General features: G+C 37.6%; 1 protein-coding gene across 9 annotated transcripts in view; it reads right to left on the bottom strand.

Moving 5' to 3' along the window:
• The window catches only part of MAP4K3 (mitogen-activated protein kinase kinase kinase kinase 3), a 66,675-nt gene that overhangs the window by 9,597 nt on the left and 35,245 nt on the right, over positions 1-21,833 (bottom strand). For 6 of the 9 annotated variants that reach the window (XR_011149659.1, XM_069009177.1, XM_069009173.1 and 3 more), the window contains 14 exons: positions 16,589-16,647; positions 15,406-15,444; positions 15,070-15,123; positions 12,033-12,075; positions 11,658-11,820; positions 10,574-10,683; positions 9,605-9,646; positions 9,283-9,367; positions 8,154-8,233; positions 5,643-5,703; positions 5,440-5,557; positions 3,544-3,602; positions 1,559-1,662; positions 653-824 (listed from right to left, as the gene is read on the bottom strand). Coding sequence is in view for 8 of the 9 variants with exons in the window: in XM_069009177.1 (XP_068865278.1) it covers positions 653-824; positions 1,559-1,662; positions 3,544-3,602; positions 5,440-5,557; positions 5,643-5,703; positions 8,154-8,233; positions 9,283-9,367; positions 9,605-9,646; positions 10,574-10,683; positions 11,658-11,820; positions 12,033-12,075; positions 15,070-15,123; positions 15,406-15,444; positions 16,589-16,647 (1,189 nt within the window). In the remaining variant the exon portion in view is untranslated. The remainder of the gene's footprint in view (positions 1-652; positions 825-1,558; positions 1,663-3,543; positions 3,603-5,439; positions 5,558-5,642; positions 5,704-8,153; positions 8,234-9,282; positions 9,368-9,604; positions 9,647-10,573; positions 10,684-11,657; positions 11,821-12,032; positions 12,076-15,069; positions 15,124-15,405; positions 15,445-16,588; positions 16,648-21,833) is intronic. The other 3 variants (XM_069009178.1, XM_069009176.1, XM_069009174.1) reach the window with 2 other exon arrangements.

Raw genomic sequence — 21,833 nt, forward strand, 5'->3', positions numbered from 1 at the left:
CAAGGTTCAGGGAGCAACCTTGCAACTCTAAAGAAGTAATTCTTAGCACACTTCCTTGAGAGAATTTCTGCTGTTGCTCAGATGGTGGCCTCCTCACTCATGGTGCCCACAGTGGTGATTCACAGGTACTTGGTTTTCTTCTACCAGTGGTCCTAATCCTTTTTGCTTTCCATAAACACCAGAAGAATGCTCTATCTCAGCAGGAGGCTGCTAACACCATTTCTAACCACACTGGCACACTGCAGGAGAGCCAAACTACATCTTCCAGAGATGTTGAAAGGAATTGCTCAAAACACAATTTTACTAGAACCTACTCAATAAACAGAAGTCATGGTGCCAGGGTAGAGCACAAAACAGCACAGAGAGTAATAAAGTGCTGCCTAATTTATGGAAATGCAAGAAACCATAACTCCATCCTCTGCTACACCAAAAATCTCAAGGAATCCAATCAGTTCAACAAGGAGAAACATCCAAAAAAAGTGCATGTGCAAGCAGGTTCAACCAGATACCCCTTCAAGCAGAGAATTTACAATTATCACTTAGCCTTAATGATTTAATCAATTGTTTCCTCAGAGAAGCCTATCTTTTAGTGCTTCAGCTATAACAGAAGAGCAAAGAACATTTCTGAATGCAATGACAACAGCACACAAACCTGTTTCTGTAAACCACGAAGAGGTAGAATTTGGGTTGACAGTCTCAAACTTCACCACCTGGTTGAAGTCTCTTCCTCTACTGACACCAACACAAACTAAAGGGAATTCCTGCTCGGGGACTACCAGCATTTCAAACAATCTCAGTGGACAAGGTACAGGAAAATCTATGTGCTAGATGAATAAGCAAAAACAGATATTAGAAGGGAACAAATGTTGTCTGAGTTGCTATTAGATATTCAAACTATGGTAAATTTTATGCCATACTTTGTAAGATTATGTTTACTTCTTCAGATAACAGGAATTGATAGGTACAAAAGGCCCAAGTTAAGAAGTCTGGAGCATCTCATGCCAATTCAGTTAAAATAAAGTAGCATGTCTTTTATTATGTGTGTCCTCTGCAGCTGCCTGCAGACAACAAGAGTGCTCATCACTGCTCTCCCTGGCTACTGAGCCTCTAAGCCTTCTCTTCCAGGCTGACTGAGTTATAGCACCTGCCTTTTTTACAAACATGAGCCCACCCTGACTCTGTCTCTTCACGTGATGTCAGATGGGGAGATAACAAGCATTTCTGGGCACCTCAGAGTCAAAAACCATGGAATAAATGGTCACCTTCTCTCTAGTACGGGAGCAAGACCACTGTTAACTCATGTCTCAGCCTGCCAGCCTCAGTTTTCTATTGTGCAACTGAAGGGCAATGTTCATGGAGAGAAGGGCTTGGTTCTCTAACTGAAGTGCACCCCAAAAACATGAACACTTGTTTTGAGTCAGTTAATACATGACACATTTAAATAGTTATTTTCAATATAACAACAAGAGAAAAGCCTAATAAATCAAGAATAATGCTTATTCTTAACAAGTCACTACAAGATAACTGGAAGTGAACATGAGAGTAACTGTAATTTTACCTTGATTAACATAAATTTTTGCATTGGTTCAACCCATTCTAACAAAACAATGCTAGACTGTAGTGCTCCACAAAGGTACTTGTGGCCTGTGTAGGGATTTCTCACTGCCAAAAAAGGATAGAGAGTATTAGTGTACTAAGCACATGCAAATTATAAACTACTTCCAACTATATGAGTCCATATACTTTTGGAAAATACCCACCACCCCCACTCTAATCTTTTATATATTTAAAAAACAGCTGATTGCATACACATTTGGAGTGCCTTGGGTCTACTGTGTTGGTTTGTCTAAGCTATCTCAAAATCACCATAAGCAGCTGTTAAAGAATGGCTATTTCTATGACACACAGTTACCCAGCAGGCAGTGAACAACAGCTCAGCTGCCCTTCCAAGCACTGTCACAGCAAGTCTGAAATCCAGGAGCTCTGTATTTCTGATGAACACTCCGAGATCATCAGGAAATCCAGATGAAACTGAAGAACAGTAGAAGAGCAGGAAGTGCTGTTCTTCCACTGTCAAAATTCAATTAAAAACTGGCAGAGAACAATATAGTTGCAAAATCGGGCCCTGTGAAATCTGAAATTTCACAACTTCAATTCTACAGTACTGACAAAATCTCACTCCTGAAGCACTGCCAACGTATCCTTGAAGATAAATGTTATTTTGCACTTTGTACAAATACATCTAAAGACCAGATTTCACTGTGCAGTAAAGTGACTGTGGGCCATCAGGCAATTAACAACCCAGTTTAGATACCAAGCTTCTACAATCCAGAACCATCCATGTAAGTGAAATATGCTCACGCTACCTTTATTGCCACAGAAACTCATCAGCAACCCCTTGGCACCTTAAACATCAGTGCTTTATTTCATTAATCCAAGTTCCCACTCCACATCAGTCAGACTGACTGCAAAGTGCAGCAAATAATGCTTGGCATGACCCTGAGTAAGGCTGACCTCAGCAGCAGAAACCACAGAACAATCACCAACACCTCTAAGGTGCAGAAAGAAGACCAGAAGTTCTCGTCTTTTTCTGCCTCCTGTGGCACTCCTGTTGCCCCGAGGCCAAAAGCAGACTTATGTGCCTGCCAAAAGCAGAAATGGAGGCTCAGGCCACAAAAAGTAAGACTCTTACAGCCACCCTTGCTATATTCACAAATTATCACTTACACCTATCATGCACAAAGGGCTCCAGGCTTAGGAAGCTGAGCTATCTCTGAATATGAAGACTCCCCCCCTCATAATGTCAAGTACCACAGCACCCCTGTTAAATTCTGTGCTTGGCAGGACAGGAATCACAGAGGAGCACACTACAAGGCTTCTTGTTTTATGAACAGAAACCTAGAAACATACAGACTTGCAAATTATTTTTTCTGTCAGAAAGTCAGAGTTTTTATGTACTCTGACTGACCCCTGTCACCCCTGTGGGGTGTTCCCTGCAGCATTCACTGACACTCACAGTGCTTTGGGGTTTTTTTAAATCTATCTGCCTCCCTTTTAAAACATATATTAACACAGTGCATCTTTTGAGACTTTTGTGGCTGGCACATTACTGAACACATTATAAAGGCTTCAGAGACAACACTGTCCTCAAAGAATTAAAAATACTCCTTTGCTTTTTATCACCCAATATTGATAACTGAAACTTCTGCTAAGAAGTCAGGTGGCTTGATCTTGATAGCAACTTCTCTAAGTTCCTCCATCCATGGAGATTAGGTTCTTCCTGAGGATTGGTTTAAATTTTGACATCATTCTGCTTCTCTGCATTTCTTGTAAGTTGTCTTTAAATATAAAGAGCTAACTGGGAAAATTTTCACTGCTTAAACACAAGGACTAACCTGAAAAAGCTCACTGTCTGCAAATGCACAGCTTCATAATAATGAAAAAAGCCTCTTCTCCCTTCACCTCCTAAACCTGACTCAGTAACCTTAATATTGCCACCATTTGTGCTGCCTCTTCACACTTATTCTCCAGACCTTTACTTACCAACACAACACTTTTGACACCATTTAGTGTCAGGAATTTTCGTAGATACTGCAAACTTCCTACAAAAGATAAACACAAAATTATTGATCAACTAAACAATTGAGTGAATTTGCTTTTTAGACAGTCACTGATAGAAAATATCCACCACACCAAAAAACTAAATGTTTGTGTATTTCTCATGAAATCATGGCAACAATAATTTGAAAATTTATCAGATAAGCCAAAATGTTATTTGCTGGTAACAGGAATCAGAGTTTCTATAGAGATTAGAAGACAACAGGCACTATTGAGACTGGCCACAGTACTCCTGACAATAAAAATACTAATGTGATGCTGTAGAAAAGATGGGAATAAATAGATTGCTAGACAGATGCTGCACTCAACACTATGAATTGGGAAAACAGTTGTGTAACATTTCAAATGGAGCTGTTCAGAAGTGACTGATAATGCAAAAGGACTGAATAGCATGAAAACTGAGTACTGGTCACAAATTTTCACTGGAACAAGTCATGGAAAGTTTGAAAGGAATTGCTCAAGGACACTCCAGGGAAAGAAGCTGGAAAGGAGGCTTATCACAGACATATTTTCTGCTACTGAATGTTTATGATACCAAGTATCATAAACTGAGGTTAGAACATTTTGCAAATGAACACACAAACCTCACAAATTAGTTCCAATTCAATTTTACTTTGCCTTCTCTCTACCAAAACCTCTGCTTTTAACATTTTTCATGTAGCACAGTATCCACAAACTTGTTTAAGAACACACTGTATGGTCTGGTAGAAAAAAAAAATTACGTTCTCCTACATACTTCAAATGTCTGTCTTCTGCCTTCATCAGGCTGTATGTTACTACCCTGACACTCTACAACAAGAGGTAAAACAGCAAATCAGATTATCTAAATTAATCTCTCCTGCCTCTGAATGACTGTCTTGGCACTCACATTCAGGTTGTGCTGCATTTTTCTTGGGAAGTGACATGACTGGACAAGAAATTTTCTGAGTCCTCTGCAACTTAGGTGAGGTACCATTCCAGGCAGAATCTAGTATGGTTTTCCTAGCATGATCCTTATGGTAATTATGGTTATTAGTCTGCTGCTGATTCAGTCCTCAAGCCAAAGTCACCCACCAAAGTCAAATTTGGAAGAGAGGAGCAGAACAGTAGTGCAGGTACACAGAAGACAGAAGACAACAATTCAAAGCACAAATTATCTCTAAGTTATTTAGAATTTATCCTCTAGGAAGAAGACAATTTTCAGACAAGTGTGGTACCATTATGTTTGCAGATAACTGAATAAGAAGCCTTTCCTGAACCCAAGAATAGGCTTTTAATGTTAATAGGCTTTTAATAGAACCAAAGATAGAACAGAATCAAATTTTCTATAATACAGTTTCCTAACAGAAATCCTATTCTAATAGAAGAACCAGTGTCTCACTATGCACTTTAAGAATCAAAGATTTTTCTGCAAACTAGATTAGTGTTACTACCTTCTTCTCTTGGGATTTGAATAAGCAACTAAAGCTTGTTTGGCAGTATCCTACTTCCAGTCACAACAGGGTTAACTTTTGCAGCAGCCAGGAGGGGCATGGCCATAGATTTTGCCTAGCATCAAGTACAAGCAGGATTTACCACACTAGACTATACCTGAAAAGAGCTATGCCCAGGAAAAAGAGATAACCAGAAGGTAAGGAGTATCAAAATCCATTTCTCTAGTAAGAGAATATTCACATCTTTATCTGTATAAATGTAGGAGTTAACCCTCTGATTAATGCACATGAGTTATTCATTGCAATCTGTGAACAGAGCCCCCATTATTTGGTGTTCCCAGAGCTTCACAAGCATATCCTGAACTCCCAGAGTTAAGATATTCTGACATATCCAATGATGTGTATTTACCTGGGAAGTATTCGGTCAGGGAGTTTATGTGCTGGAATAGCAACAGGTAACTTTTGCATTTGCCTTGCATAATCAAAGAGTCCTGGTAGATTATGGGAATAAAGCTGAGAAGCTTTACCTGGCAATTAGAAAACAAACCACACTTCAAATACGAAACCAAGTGTTTACCAGCACTGCCACTCAAAGATAGCACAGTAACTTACCAGATATTGATAACAAACAATTGTTCATGACATATAACCAGGTACATCTTCGAGGAAATAGCTGATAAATGGAAGGAAAAACAAAGAAGTAGCACTCAATTTGATATACACAAGACATTCATCAATTAGTATCTGCTTAGATGACAGGACAAAACTAGTACTGACTTGCTTTTTGCAGCAGAAGTTTAAGTGAAGCAATGTTTACCTGGATTCCAGAATTAATTCAGAGTAAATCTTAGGCACACACACAATATTTAATTTAGGCATTAACATTTAGACAATTAGCACATTTTATACTCATGTTTTCAAGGATATTACATTCCACAAGGTGTCATTATAAAGATCAATTAACCCTTTTCCAAAAATTTTTTAAATTTTCACTAAATTTTCTCCTTCAAAGAAGAAAAGCTCAACAACATCAACTTCAGTAAACCAAGCATGAAAAACAAACCACAGCCATTCTAAAGTCTGTGATAGTCCAAATCTCTTGAAACAATTAAAACTGGCACTTTGAAGGCATTCTTCACCTTCACCTACATGATTTCACATTTCATTTAACTGATGAACAAGTGCAACAAATGGTCACGGCAGAGCTGTTTTCTGTCAAATCCTGTAATTCCTAAGAAGATGGGGGTGAAAGCAGCAAGACATCTCTTAAAAAAACCCAAACAAATTGCAACTACTTTCTCCCCCTTTCACCTAACTTCTGGAAGTTACTGGCACAAGAAGTCATGGAGGTGGAAGGTATCAACACAAACAAGGAATTAGACATACTCATGGTCAGCAGGTCCAAAAATGGACAAAAAATAGGCAGGGATCCTCCAACATCCCTGATTCAATGACTGTAGTGGAGTCTGAGGAGGACAGCGACCAAGCTCATTGACATTTCCCAGTGCCACTTTAGGAAACAGACTACTGGCCTAGATACACCACTTAGGAGGACAAAGGAAAAAAACCACAAAAGAAAACAAAAACCAACTCCTCCAAAAAATATTAAAATATTAACCTTGAAGCGATTCTAACTCCTGGAAACATACATTATGTCTCCTTTGTCCACTGGTGAAGTGAAATACAGAGAAAAATAATCAATCAGCTTTTACACTGAGTTGTATCAGAATGAGAATAAACAATGACATAAAACACAAAACTGGGAAATGCTATTAATGCCCTATTCACTATTATCATACTGATGCAATAAATGGTTAGCACAGAGGGTGCCCTTCCATTCCTGAAGTCTTCTCATAACCTAAACACTGTAAGAAACACCTATGGTAATAATCCACCAAACTGCTTGTATCAAGATTGATCATGCAAGGTTGATTGACCTTCTGTAGGTACATGAGCATATTGTGACTCAGTGGGTTTGGATCTGAGGATTAAATTCTTCAGATTAGCAGGTTAATTGACCTGTCACTCATTCCTCTTGTTCCACACATGACTGGCTGTGTTAGCAAGCATTTCTTCTTGTCTCTAAGTGCTCATTAAAACATTTCCCTGAAAGCTCACTAGGCAACACACTACCTGATTTTCATTACAGCTCTTCTTCTTCCTTGCCAGTTGAAAACCAAACCGAAACCAAACCCCAATCAGACAAAACCCAAACCTTTCCTTGGCCTACCTGGCCTACAAGGATTATTGCAGTAGTGATATTTCTCAGGGTAGGTGTTACAATTGCAATGCAGCAGCAGAGTGGTACCCGAGCTAAGTTTAAACCAGGTAACTTGAGCACCACTGTGATTATGGGTTACACTGAGCTCAGTCCAAGCTAGCTAGGCCTTCCTCTCAACAAAGCAGACATCTCTACAATGTCTGGACCCTGGAGGATGAACAAACACCAGTGCCTCCAGCGTACAGTGTGAAGGCTGTCCTTGCAAATTCCTCCATCTTGATGGCAGGTGCACAGCTCCCTATGGTAGGGAGAAGGCAGGAAAGAAAACAAATCTCTTAGAGAGTAACAGAAGAGCTGGAGAGTACAGAAAAGCCTGCAATTTCTTCCTCCCCAGTATCCCTTCCCAAAAAAATTACTTTTTATAAGACTTTGAAAAGGCAGAGCTTTAGGTGGAATTCAGTAAGCTGTCATCAGCAAAGCTGCTTTTAAGATCACAAGAATGGACTCTGGTGAATAAAGGATCTCCTGGCTTTCCCTGTAGGTGAAACACAATGTTTGTTGCAAAAATTGTGTATTGTAACAAAGCTTTAAGGAAAATAGCAATTTTCATCCAAAATGCATCAGGGAAATTCCATACTATTTACCTAATCATTTAACTGCAGAACAATGCACTATGATGAAGGTTGAAACACTGATAGATGAAGATCTCCTACATAAACATGGTTCAGCCTAAAAACACTTAATCATGACTGAAAAGCATCCTCAATAGCCAACATTTAAGATAATTCTCAGTGTAGCTAGTGCCTAGGTAAATATAGTAAAAACCACTTTTACAAGGATTATAAAACATTAATCTGAGTGGTTAAAACAAGCAATGTATTTTTGATAAACCAGAAATATACCTGCTCCATTGATGTTTCATGAAGTTCATTGAGGTTCAGTGTGTAAATACCTTCTTCTGCTCCAAATATCAAGTACTGATCTGCAAACACAATCAAAAAGAGGTAGAAATCTTGATTTCAGGAAGGTATGTACACCTTTACCAAAAAAAGATGTTTACACACACAGAAACAAATCAAGCTATAGTAGTTATGGTGTTAGAAAGCACAGAAAATTAATCACGATAAGGAAGCTTTAATTTATGGATGGGGCTGGTTTAAGTCATTAGGAAAGCTTGGTCATTTTTTTCTTGAGTAATAATTGGAATTTTTAAAAAAGCAGTTCAACCACAAGCAGGAAATCACATGAATAATTTCAGCACATCCTACTTAGACATTTCCATATATTATGTGAAATATCCAATCTTTGGGAGTACTTCTACAGCAGTATTGACGGGAACATTTTCTCAGTAGTTTGTGGTTGCCTCACCTCCTGAACATAATCAAACCCCTGGATTGCACACAGCCATGCAAACAAAGCAGACCTCTCCTACTGAGATGATATCAACTGCTAAGGATTTACACTTCCATTATTCCAGTTTCTAAAAAAACCCAAGCATTTTCTTGCTCCACTAGCTCAGTAGTATGTCTATATAGCTTATAATCAAAAGGTGTAATAGCAGGCAAAGGGAGTACAATATTACCAATTATCCCTTTTATCAGGATAGATATTAAAGCACTAAAAATTATGGAAACATAAACACCTGCAGAATCCTCCTGTAAGACCAGAAAGATCTTAAGGGAAAAAAAAAAAAAAAATCAAGTGAACGATAAAGAAACCAATTGCAACCAGGACTGCCAAAAGTCAGATTTTTTTTTACAAATAAATTAGGATTGTCATCTTTTGGACTAAAATGTTGATGAGTCATTAAACTTTGATATGCAATTTTTTCTTTTTAATCAAAGTGAACAACTTCACCCGATAGATCTTAATTAATAAAACAACCCAACTTCGGACAGCAGTGGCATAATTAAAGAACAATTCCTGCTTATATGAATATCTGTCTGTTTTAAAAGGAATAGTCCTGCTCATCTAAGCACTCTTGAAATTCAAGGAGAGGACAAAACAGGTAAAATAGTCATCGTATAGTACCTCTTGTATCTGGATTTATCCAAGATGTTGCACAATGAATTTTTAATGGACAGCCATTGAAAACCTTTGAAAAGCAAGCACCCATCTGTGGAAGTGAAAATAATTAAATATACATATATGAAAAATTAAAATGTAACAGTCACAATAGGATTATTCTTTTTTCTTCAAGTAGTAACAGGAGGTTAAGAGTCACACCACTGGCTTAGCATGGCTAAGTCGTATTAGGTTTTTTAAGTAAAAAAACCAAATACTACAAACATTCCAAAAATGTGCTCTCTCACCCTGCTCCCAACAAGCATTTGTATGACTCAGCAATACTCACATGTACTTTAGGTGTGGGAGGAAGGCCATTACTAATTGGTTTCTAGAAAATAAAATTTGAAAGTATGTTTACACTCATATGCACACTATGCTTGAACATGTATATTCCCTCCCCACACACACCATAACCACAAACATCCAGCATAGTTTTCTTTCATTAAAATCTCTACTATGTTTCCCTAATACTTCCTCACTGAATGTTTGCAGAGTCATATGAAACATTTTCACATTACAATGGTGCCTGTAAGAATGCCATATCCAGTACTAGAGAGTTTAAGCAATATTTTAACAATTGCTCAACTGTTCAGTGTTACAGCATTAAACGTTACCAGTCAGTGCACTTTCCTGTATCAGTATCAATTTCTCCTAGCACAAACATGCTTTTGAACAAACATATCTTACAGATAAACTTCAAACACACAATTTCAAATGACAAGTTCAAAGGTGTCCAGGTAATCCTGCTTTCCAAAGTATTGCCAGTATTACTGGCACTTCCTTAAAATGAAACAAAGACCCACACCATGTTTCTAGTCTATTTCCTCTTCACTTCTCACAAAAAAATTACATTTCCAGCCTCATCCTTGGAAGGAGACCCCAAAGAGGGCAGTCTCATGTTACATTTAATCTGTTCTAACTACAACATACTCCATTCCCTCATTTCCCCATTTGCTTAGGCAGTCATTGCTCAGTACAACACGACATGGCTCTCATTACATTTCTTAGGTGTGTGAAAGAGCAAGTAAACTGTATTTGTGACTATGTTTGTTTCTAAGCAAATTAAACACTGACAAACTTCAGTTTAAGGCTGTATCACAACCAGACAATCAAGGAAAACTGTGCTTTGATTCAAAATAAACAAGACGCTATCCAGCATAATTTCTATATTAAACAGCATGCCTGCTCCTTTTCCTTGCACATGTAGAACAGTCAAGACAATTTTAAAAGGATAACCAGAAGCTTAAATACCTACCAGTATTTCCTTCTTTTCTCTCCTTGAAAAGTTAGTGTCTCTAGCTTCGTTCTGTTGATGTGGCAGTTCGTCTCTTTCACCATTTAATTGCACAGAAGTGACTCCATTACCTAGAAAGATTCGTATTTAAAATTGTGTTCCTCTACCTTCACCTCAAAGAGTAATCTAGCCCAAAAACTGTTTTAAATAGGCCAGAATTTCCAATTAAGTCAGAACATATACTATATACAATAAAATATCCTAATTTATTTCTGAAGTAGGCATGTTCTTACACGTGCACATATACATCAAGCCACATTCAATCTCAGTCCGTGACTTCTGGTAACTAATGTAACAACTTTAACAGGAGCACAGAAAGGGATGCAGTCACAGTTATGAGGGAAAATGTGTGGACCAGACCTGAAGAAATACTTGCCAATAGCTAACACTTCAATTATTGATTCCTTACAAACAGCCTTGTTAGAGTCAAATCTTTAACACATCAACTGCAGTACTAAGTATGAAGCAAGGAAAAGCTACCAAAGTAACAATTAAGAGGCAGACATTGAGCTTGCTTAAGAGAAGCCAGTCCAAGACAACTCTCAAGGCATCAGACTGACAAAGGCATAAAATGAACAGTCTGAGCAGACAGTAAACAAACACAATTACCTCCTATACTCCCCAACCCAGTTCATTACGTACAAAAGCAAACTTTGAAAGCAGAACTCTGTTCTTGACCTAACAAATGACAACCACAGCTGACACACTGAACCTGAAACCTACAAACATGCTTTTTTTAACAGTCCTGATACTCTACATTATAAGCCTGTTGCTTTGGAAAGCAATTGTGTCACCAATGGCATCAGCAGGAATAGTGTCAGTGACTTTGGCAGAAAGTACATTTGACCCTCTCAAGAGTTAAAGCTTTAAAAAAAAGAGTTAAATGCTTTCTTCATCAAGTTTGCCTTTCACACACTTTTTTTATTTTACCATAGAAAAATTACCTCAATATCTTTTAATGTGTGCACAGGTGAGAAGGCAGAAATAAAATCTCATTAGATTATGTAAGAAATATTTGTGTACTTCTTGGGGTCACTTTTATTACCTAAAGGATTAGATTTCTGTGGAGGTAACCGAGGAGGTGGTGGTCTGGGTGGAACATGAGATGTAGATTTTGCTGGACTCTCTGATGTTGGGCATCTTTTGATTGTCCCTTGATTTTCATTTTCAGAAGAGTAAGTTTCTTGGGGGATAAAGATGGATTTAGGCTGAAAGAGACATAGTAATAATAAAAACATAATGAAAAAAGCTTCAAAGGATCCGTGCCACATCTCAATGAGGAAAAAACCCCACATGCAGCATTTGGATCCCGATATTTTCACAAGTAAAGAGCCATCAATACAGTAATTTAAATATTCTGCATTTATTTGTTAATTTAAAGTGCATTTTTCTTCCAAGCAACCAAATCCCCCTCACCTACCTTTGGTGGTAAAGGAGGTGGCACTTTAGGTTTCATAGTAGCACTATGAAGAGAAAAAACAAAACAAAGAGAGAAAACTCAAATTGCAGTCTTCAAGAAGATATGGGGAAGATAAATGCCATAGAAATAAACACCATTAACTTGTCAAGAGCACTATTATAGCCAAGTAACTGCATCAAATATTTTGTTATACCTCAGATACTGTATGAAAACAAAGATCACCAGAGAGCAGAGAGTGTCATGAACTGATCTGCTGAAGATGCACAAACTTGTGCAGAACAAAGTAAGGAGAGACAGAAGAGGCCTGATACTTGCTCTGCTGAGAGGAGAAAGTTAAGGGTTATCAGTGAGCTGAAGGGGAGTTACAAGAAAACTAATGAATACCATTCCTTGGAAAATTTACACTGATGACTCAGAACAGCCTTACACATGAAAGTAAAATCCATATGCAGTGGACAGCTACCCTCATGTTTAGGTTGGTTAGTTGGTTTTTGGTTGATGAGTCTCTTTTTTCACAGAAATCTTGGGAAAGACAACTTTTTCATTCAAGAACAATTCAACAGCTTGGCCCAACAGTACAAGATATCATCAGAAAACAGGATAGCTGAAGCATCAGGAGCATTCCTCCACTCCTGGTTCTGTGGTTTAAAAAATATGCTGCATTTAAAAATAAAACACTAAACTCTGAAATTTTGCATGTTTTTAAAACTTCTTCCACTGTCCTGTTTCCTAATTTTTAAGGAACAGAATATTATTTCCACTAAATAAATTCAGAATACAGCTGTGTAAACTCGACATTCTTCCACAATATTTTCCTTAATTTTAAATTATGTTTCAAAGTAGTAAGATATCTGCCTGTTTGTTTACAGGTCGAAAACTTGTCAGCTTGGCTTCATTCTCTTTAGGAATTTCTGTCCTGGCATCTTATCTTGTTGTTTGTATTTCAGAGAAGCTGGAAGAGGACTTTTGAGAACAAATTCCCCTGTGTCATGTATTTCTGCTGCTTTGGTGGTAGAAATTATCTTCTCTTAGTAACATGTGACCAAGTTTAAGTCTCAGTCATGAGAGCTCAAGCTTCATTTCCATTTCCTTTTATAATCTTCCTGCATTTCAGACAACCAATGTTACTGGGCAGCCAAAGAAAGAAAAAAAGGCAACAATCTGGCATATATGTGATAGATGTTTGTAAAAAGGACCACATGCCCTTGTTCCAACAAGAGGGTTTAGGTGCAGTTTGTCACTGCTATTCATGCAGGGCAGTGCCCCAGTAATTTCTGCTTTCCCAGTTTCCATAACCAGGAAATTCAAGCATCAAGCAGCCTTGCTGCACATGAGAGAAAAAGAAATATCAAAATTATTAAATGAAGAGTGATAACTTTATACTGTTCTCTGAAGTGTGCGGAGTCTCTGTTGCTACAAATCACCCAGTTTCATGCAGTGGCATCAGTCTGGACTGGAAAGTGTATCCTGGCTTCACTGGTTTTATTCTGGATTTGAAGGAAGAAGTGACTGATGCCACATGTGCTCCTCAACTGCAGCTCCACCTCACAGAATATAAATCAAACCAAAGACTTGAATCTTCAGTGGGGTCCTCAGAAAGACATCCAAGACCAAGCTGATGAATCAGCAACTGCAGCAGAGCCTTGGGCTCAAGCAGATACCAAGAGAAAGGCACAGGTGAAGAGTATGTCTGAGCCAAGGCTGAGGGATTCAAGCTTTTACTCCTGTGCTTACACATTGTCAGGCCCTCTCTGTAGGGCAAAAGTACTTAGGATGAAATATGGGAAGAAACAGAAAAAATACCAGGATGATTTTGGAAGACTATCAGTGACTACTGGTCCCCAGAGTCAGATGAATCAGAGCCTCACCAGAAACTATCAGGTTCTTTCTTGCCTAACCTAAAAGAGAAAATCTACAGAAACACAACAGCGACATAAGCAGCTGAAGTCAATGCTGTTTGAAAGCTCTGATGGAGCTCATGCAAGGAACAAGGATCTCAAAGCACTGGACAAAGAACAAAGAAATCAATGCTAGCACTTCAAGGCAGCAGGGATCAAGAGGTTCCAAGCCCTGGAACTTTATTGAAGTTGATGATACCAGCTGCAAACAGAGCAAGAAGGGGGAGGGGGGGACATTAAACAAAAATGAATGGACACAGAGCTGTACACACAAAAAAAAAAATCCAGAGGTTAGTATGGATGGAGGAACCAAGCAGTAAAATAACTCAAAAAAAGAAGAGAGGGTGTAGTTTGGTTCTCTGCAAGACAGAGATGCCAGCAATAGATAGCACATGTTTTAAAGGTTTCTTGTATGAAGCAACAGCTTTCCAAATTATCTATTAACAGAAAGCAAACAAAAATTATGTCTCAATGGTATCTTTCTTTTTGGTCTTTACATCAGGTTTATTTAGGAATGTAAATCTACACATATTGGTTGTGCTTTTTAAATTGTTTCTGCTCTCATCTATCAGTCAAATAAAGCCCAAGAATACTTATTCCAGTGGGATTTAATATGAACATCATTAATTTGACACATGCCTTTGCAGTCACATAACCTTGCTCTCTCTGAGTAAAGGAAGTCACCTCTATTCCAAAAACCAATCACCCATTCAAGCATCCTGATAGCTGAGAACACAGACAGAACTCAAACATCTAGAGAAGGCTGTAACATATGCATTTTATCTACTTTTCTTGAGCTTTATTTTAATATATAGATATCAGTTCAAGGCACCAGGACTGAGGTCGGACAAATTACTGGCTCAGCATAATGATGCCAAGATTTTGTTCCATAATAGAAAACAAAAAGAAAACTGCATCAAACAAGGAACAAGATTTTCCCCTCCCCCCAATTTATAACAATCAGCAGAATAAGAAGGCTTATGGTGATGTAATCTAGGAACAACATTAAAATAATTATCTTTATAAACACTATGGCAAAAAAAATCCTGAGCTGTTATAGAATATGATTCAACCTTTTCTTTTCAAATACTCATCTATTCAAGAATCTGATTTTATTTATTTTTACAAGAAGGACTTACTGTTTAGAATCATCATCTGCATCATCATCATCTTCCAAATGTGCCACGTGTCCCCTAAGAAAATGAACAAGGTACTATGGTTGAGCAAGTTGTATTAAAATTACCTTGATTGCTGTGAAAGATTTTGACCTCAAGATCTACCTCTTTTATAGAATTTTACTGTCTTTTTTCAAAATCATTACTGTTCTTTAAAGTACAGCTGCAATCTAGACAACTATGCCTCTCTCAACTCTCAGCAAGCACAGGGACAAGTAAGAACTAGTTGTGACAGACAAAAAAAATCAATGCACAAATTACTTTTGAAACACACAAGAGAGGAAAAAGAAATAGAATTACCGCTGATGTAGCTCTTCTTCAACTGATTTTAAGAGACTCCTTCAGAATTAAATAAGAATAAGAACATAATTTAATTGTGGTACACAAACACAATTATCAAAAGCCAGAACAAAAGCACCTATGATTCTATCAGTAAATAATCCAAAGCATGTTATTTCAGCTGCCTTTCAGAATATACATCCACATAAAAATGCACACAGCTGCAAATTTTTTTAATTTATTGTTTGCACAAGACACTTTCATGCGTGTTTAGTAATGTATTGCTATTAAGTGCAGTGGTCCTTTTTCCTCTTGCTGTAAAAAAAGGACTATGGCAGCTTGATCCAATTTAAAAGAAATCCACAAGAAAAGTGCAATACAAAAAAAACTAAATCAGACTGACAAGTATGAAACTACTATTGGGATAAAATAATTTTTCCCAGGCTCATTTTTGTAACATTCTGAATTTCATATTCATGTCTTTGTCTGAAAACACAGACAGAGAAGAATCACAGGACTAAGAAACAACAGGATTTCAGAAGATAACAGTATTGATTTTTTCCCCCAATTAAAGACTATGCAAAAATATCATGCTCTATGCTTAGGTTTTCTGCATTTTTAGTATGATTTAATTTAGCAAATCAAACCTAGGCATCCTAATTCTGGCATGCATCAATGTAATTAGGTAATTGCATGTAAAGGGAAAATTATATGGAAAATTATTTCATATGATTAATATATCAAGATGATTAAAGGTATGAGCATGAAGTTAAAGGGCTTGCTAAGAAAGGTTTTATTTTTTAAAGCATCTGTAACTGCATGTTCCTAGTGCCCTACAAGATAAAGAAGGGCACAAAGCAATGTCAAAGAGAAGCACTGCTAGATCCCAGATGGGGTAAAATTGTGCTCTGTGGGACCAATCATGCAGAATATTTCATAAACAAGCAGACCAAGATAACAGCTCTTAAAAGGAAACTTACACCACCACAAAAACAATATGGTCAACACAGCTTCAAATACTGAGAAGTGCTGCCATTCTGTACCACTGGAGTTACTATTATTTTAGAAATAAATAAGTGATTTTGGAATTTTAACTGATACAAACAAGCTTGACTTATTTTACTACATCTGTTTCAGCTAACGTGTCTTTATATTAAAATAGTCTTGAATGAATTAAAGACAGAAAATGCAGTTGCTTACTCACTTATTTGCACCCAAAAAATAGCCACACTGAGGACCATGACCATACTCTAGCTGTAGATCCTAAAAATAGAAGAGAATGAATCTCTTAAGATGAACAGGTGAGTATCCAACAAACACCCTGTGTCACGCTGCTGTTATCCCCTCTGCCACACCTGAGATACCAAACAAGCTGATTTCTCTGGCCTTCCTGACCCCTAACACCACTCTCAGGCCCACTGCAATCAAAAAGCTCCTCTCTGCCAGTTTGCTCCATTTCTGATTCCTTTTACAACTCTGACCTTAGCCCCTTCCTTGTACACAGAGATCCTTTGCTCAAATAAAGTCAGCTGCAGAAAAGAAAACAAAACAACAAAAACAATACAACAATAATAAGAAAAACAAAAGTATTAAGGACTTTGCAATCTACCAGATTCCACAGAGAACCCAGCTACCCCTCACTGGCACATTTAGTAGTCATTTCAGACAGGGAGTAATTCTGGCAGGGAGCCTGAAATCCCTTTAGCACATGGACGCATTTAAAAAATAAGCAGAAAGGACAATAAGTGTTTTTATCCCTCTGGTTATACCAATATGTGTATACTTCAGAAACACCTCTTCTTTTGAAAAAAACAAAAAAAACCAGAATAAACAAAGTCAAACACTGCAGCAATCATGGAGTGCAGGCTACACAGAAGATGTGGCAATAGGCCTTCAACACTATTTTTAAATTAACACCATAATGGTATAAATATTTAATGCCTTAATGGCATACAGGGACTCCACTGAAGCACAATTAAATCTCCATCTTCTGGGAGAATACTGCTACAATTACAGTCTATTTTTTTCCTTCAGGTGGATCACATTGGGAGAAATCTGAGCATAAATTTGCTCTCAAAATACTGCGTGTATTCACCAGGAGAAACAAATTACTGATCACCTAAATTAGTGATAAATGGAGCGACACCCTTCCTTCCTGGGAAACACTTTAAAGGTGTCCCAACATCTTCTCTTGAACAGTCCTCTTTCACCTGGAACCCATATCAAAAGCATGTCACCCTTCAGCAAGAGGCCCAGACACTCAAGCTTTAAGAGGAGTAAGTCTGGATGAGATGGGGCTGATCTTTCAAAAGGGTGTTTTTAAAAAGCAGAGGAAAAGTCTCACACCAGATTCTTGCTTGTTCCAAGCTGATGAAGCAGAAACCACTGCAGCCCTCAGTTCCAGGCTGAAGGGCAATCACGTTAATACAAAGCCATAAATACTGGTTTTTGTTTGCCAAGGAGTTTCAGGTTGTTTACTGCACCCTTTAGTCTGCCCTGTAAAGCTAAGTAGTAGTTTCCACATGGGTGTGTCTACCACAGCTGTCAGTAGCATTTGGTTGCTTCAGTGACTTTACATATTTTCCCAAAACAAGTGAAATATTGTGGGAAAAGCACTACGTAACTGATAATTACTTGACATAAAAGAATGTACAGATCAGGGGGCTGAATAAAAATCGCAAATGCAAGCCTGGTGCTGGCATTTCCTGAACCATGGAGAGACTGACTTTTCTATCTCTGTATCAGCTTTATTACACATCTTTGTTCTAGAATTAAACGATCCCCCAAACCCACCAAACTCTATCCACTTCTATCGATCTGACTGCTCACCACCAGCTGTTGTACTGCAACCCACCACAAAGAAACAGATTTAACTTTCTTTGCTCTGAGTACTTCTATTATTTCTACGCAACCTCAGAAACTTCCAGCTGCAAGCATAGATATTTTGAGGATTCAGGCTCTAGAGCAGAAAATCACAAGACTGGAAACATAAGATGTCACCAGACTCACAAGCCAGTAGGTTAAACAGGTTGTGTGAGTCTCTGTAAGAGGATGCCAGAACAAAGACTGGGAAACTGTTGAGAAAAATACCCCCAGAACAGTGTAATGAAATTTGAGATTTTCACCTTGAAGAGACAAGCCTTCATTGTTGCAAAATCACATCACTTAAAGGTGAGAAACAAAGATGTTATGCTGGGCAGACCCAAAATGTCTGTCCATTTGAATTTACACACTGTGCAATGTATGGCTATAGATACACTGTACAGCAATGACAGGGAAATTATTAAGAGAAAATAAATAAATCCACCTAAAACAAAAGGAGCTTTCCTCTGTCACCAGACCTTTTAAGCAATACTGGAATTTTCCCTATCAAAAATGACATCTGCCAGAATTACTTATGTTTAAATGTTTAAAAGGGCAAAAACTTTGTTTTGATTCACTTTACTGTTGTGTGACATACATTTGACTATGATTTTAATTGGACATGTATGATTTTCCTAAGCCCTTTAAATATTGCAGGTTTTCACTCCAAAGGTAGGGCCAAGTACTCCATTACTAGGGAAATTGCTCCTTTTGACCTCTTGATAAATACTGAGAGCTAGAGAGGTTTTAGAAAGTGAAATACATTTTTCTTCTACCTTCTATTTCACATATACACAGAAATCATAATTTTATCTTAAATAAGTCTATTCTAGCTACATATTTGATACAGAAACATTGGTAAATACTGCATGTATCCAACAAAGCCTCCAGTGAGCTGTTGTGCTGCATCAGAACACCCTAGAGACGTAGACCTTTTTAAAGCTAAACTTAAAGGTATGAAATCTTATGAGTTACGGATTTCTACTGGGAAGAACAGATTAGCATTAATTACTAAATTATGCAAACTCACCCATCAACTCTATCGATCTACATTAATATTTTCATTTAACATACATACAATGCTGATTAGTTAATGATAATTCTTTTTAGATCAGACAACATTGACACAGAATGAATCAGAGACTAGACAGATCTATTCCAATAGAATGTTGAGACCTACAGGCAGTAGCAATGAGAAGAGGTCAGTGATCTTGGTATTGAACAAAAGATGCAACCCCAGATTATTCTGCATTCAGCCCCAGGTTACTAACAGCTCATTCCTGAAACAACTCATCCATGTACAAGACCAGAGTGCTCTTTGCTGGCAGGGACTGCTTCAGAATAAAGGTACTACAGGGAATAATTACCACTTCTTCTCAACAGCTTAGATAACATTAAAGGAAGCTGCCATGTAGAAAGCCACATCATACCCTCGGATAAATCACGTGTGCAAGGTAATCAATGACTAAAAACAGTATAGAGATTTCTTCTATACTGTTTGATGGTAAGGCCACACTATGAAAAAAAATACCCAGGAATGATCAAATCTACAATATCTTCTGCAGTTTAATTTCTGCAGAATTTCATTGAAAGTTAATTGCTCCTGTACCCTTAACAGTCTTATCATCCTCATTTGTTCTATAGGGCTGGGCTGTCCTGGAAATCTATTTTTCGGTGTTAAGGCCTTCAAAACCAAAACAATGTACACAGCAAACCAGCAATTCAGTTACTTCCTACTTTGCTGTTCTTGAAATCTAACAAGACAAAATTAAGGCTTGAAATGTACAAAATGCTGGGGAAGTAACTGAATTTCAAAGAATACAAATTACCTTTGACTACCAACATATCAAGTAAGAAGGCACATACACATCTCTCTCTCAGTAAAACGATAAAGCAATTCCTATCCCATTGCTTCATCAATGAGGAAGTTAATCTTTAAAAGAGCCTAACACCACCTAAGGCATATTCTATATTTTAATGTCTTTATTTCAATAAGAAAGTGCATTCTTGAATTTCTTTGGATACCCTAACACATCAGAAATAGCAAGTTGTATTTATTTCAAACAGGCTAAATATAATTCTTCCCTGGTGGCTGACTGAGGTTTTACTGTGCATTACTGTTACACAACCACTGTTCCCCTCTTCCCTTGTATTTCAGCTCTCTCTGCATTTTGTCTGTGAACATCCCCTTGCCTCCAAGCAGTAAAACTGAGCATCTCATTTTCTCAGTTACTTTTTCCAAGGTACAAAAACACCCAAAACATACAGGGGAGGAAAACGAAAGAGCAAAAACCACTGGTACATTTCCTCCCATTTCTACTTATTTTCTTCTGATCCTAAGGACCATGCTCCATTTCACTACCTAAAACTGAAAAAGGCATGAAGACTCTCTGAAATTCAACACTGAGAGCTACAGTAAGTTTTTAGAGCTATGTTAGCTAAATAGGATAGGAGTCTTCATGGCTTGCAGCAAAGAAAAAGCATATGTATGTATGTGTAGTGAGGAGAAAAATTACTTAAAGAAAAATGCTCCTGGGCAAGGTTCTCTGTTATCTATGTCAATCTCTTTAGTTCAGTCTTTTCCTCCCAATATTTTAGCTTTTCTGCCACAAATAATTAAAAATCACAGAATAGCTGTGCGGAAACATTACACTCCTAAAAGTAACTGTTACTAAAAACTATCACAAATTATTAAACTCAGAGCGTATTCATAAGCCAAAACAAAACAAAACCCAACCAGGACCAAATTATTTAAACAGGACCAAATGTATAAATGCAGCTGGCAAGGACAAGAGTGCAGACTGCATGGGAGCTGCAAATCTCTTACAGAATTCTTGGCTAAAGAAGTCCAAAATGAATGTTACATTTGTAACAACTGAAAGCAATTACAGGTTGGAACCTGAGATATCAAATCCAAGTTTTGTTCAACTCCTCTGTCACTTCAACAGTAGAATTCAACAATTTTCACTCTGTGTTACATCCTCCAGGTTAAATCACTCCAGGCCCTGACTTTAGACAGAACTAAGCTAGAGATCACCAGGGGTTTCTTCCCACCTCATCTTTTTTTGGGGAATTCTCGGATGGTACTTCTCACGTAACAAGGTGTGCAGCCCAGTTCTCCATATATGAACCAGAATTATTTTTCAGCTCACTACGAATGGGAAGAAAAATATTTTGCCACAGAATTTCACTGTAGATCATGATAACCTAAATGAAAATATTTTCATTTGGTTCAATGTGACATTTTGTTTTGAGTCAGAACAACAATAAGCTTTTGTGACTCAGAAGCAACAGCATAAGTTAAAAATTGTCCCAGAAAAAAGAATACATATTTTTAAAAGTGACTTTGATGTAAACCATTTCCTGAGCTCACTGCAAATGCAATGCTCAGCTCTGCCACTTATTTGAGCCAGGATCCAAGCAACTGCTTTTAAAATATACAGAAAGACAGTGAAAAGATCTACCTTATGCAAATCTAATGTGCACATAAGACTAAGAAGACAAAATAGGAACATGAAGAAATCTGAATGACAGGAAGTAGCACATGCAAAAAAAAAAATCTCTAAGGATGGAAGGTACCCAAGAAA

The sequence above is a fragment of the Aphelocoma coerulescens genome, chromosome 3 (assembly GCF_041296385.1).
Source record: "Aphelocoma coerulescens isolate FSJ_1873_10779 chromosome 3, UR_Acoe_1.0, whole genome shotgun sequence".
Taxonomy (NCBI): domain Eukaryota; kingdom Metazoa; phylum Chordata; class Aves; order Passeriformes; family Corvidae; genus Aphelocoma; species Aphelocoma coerulescens.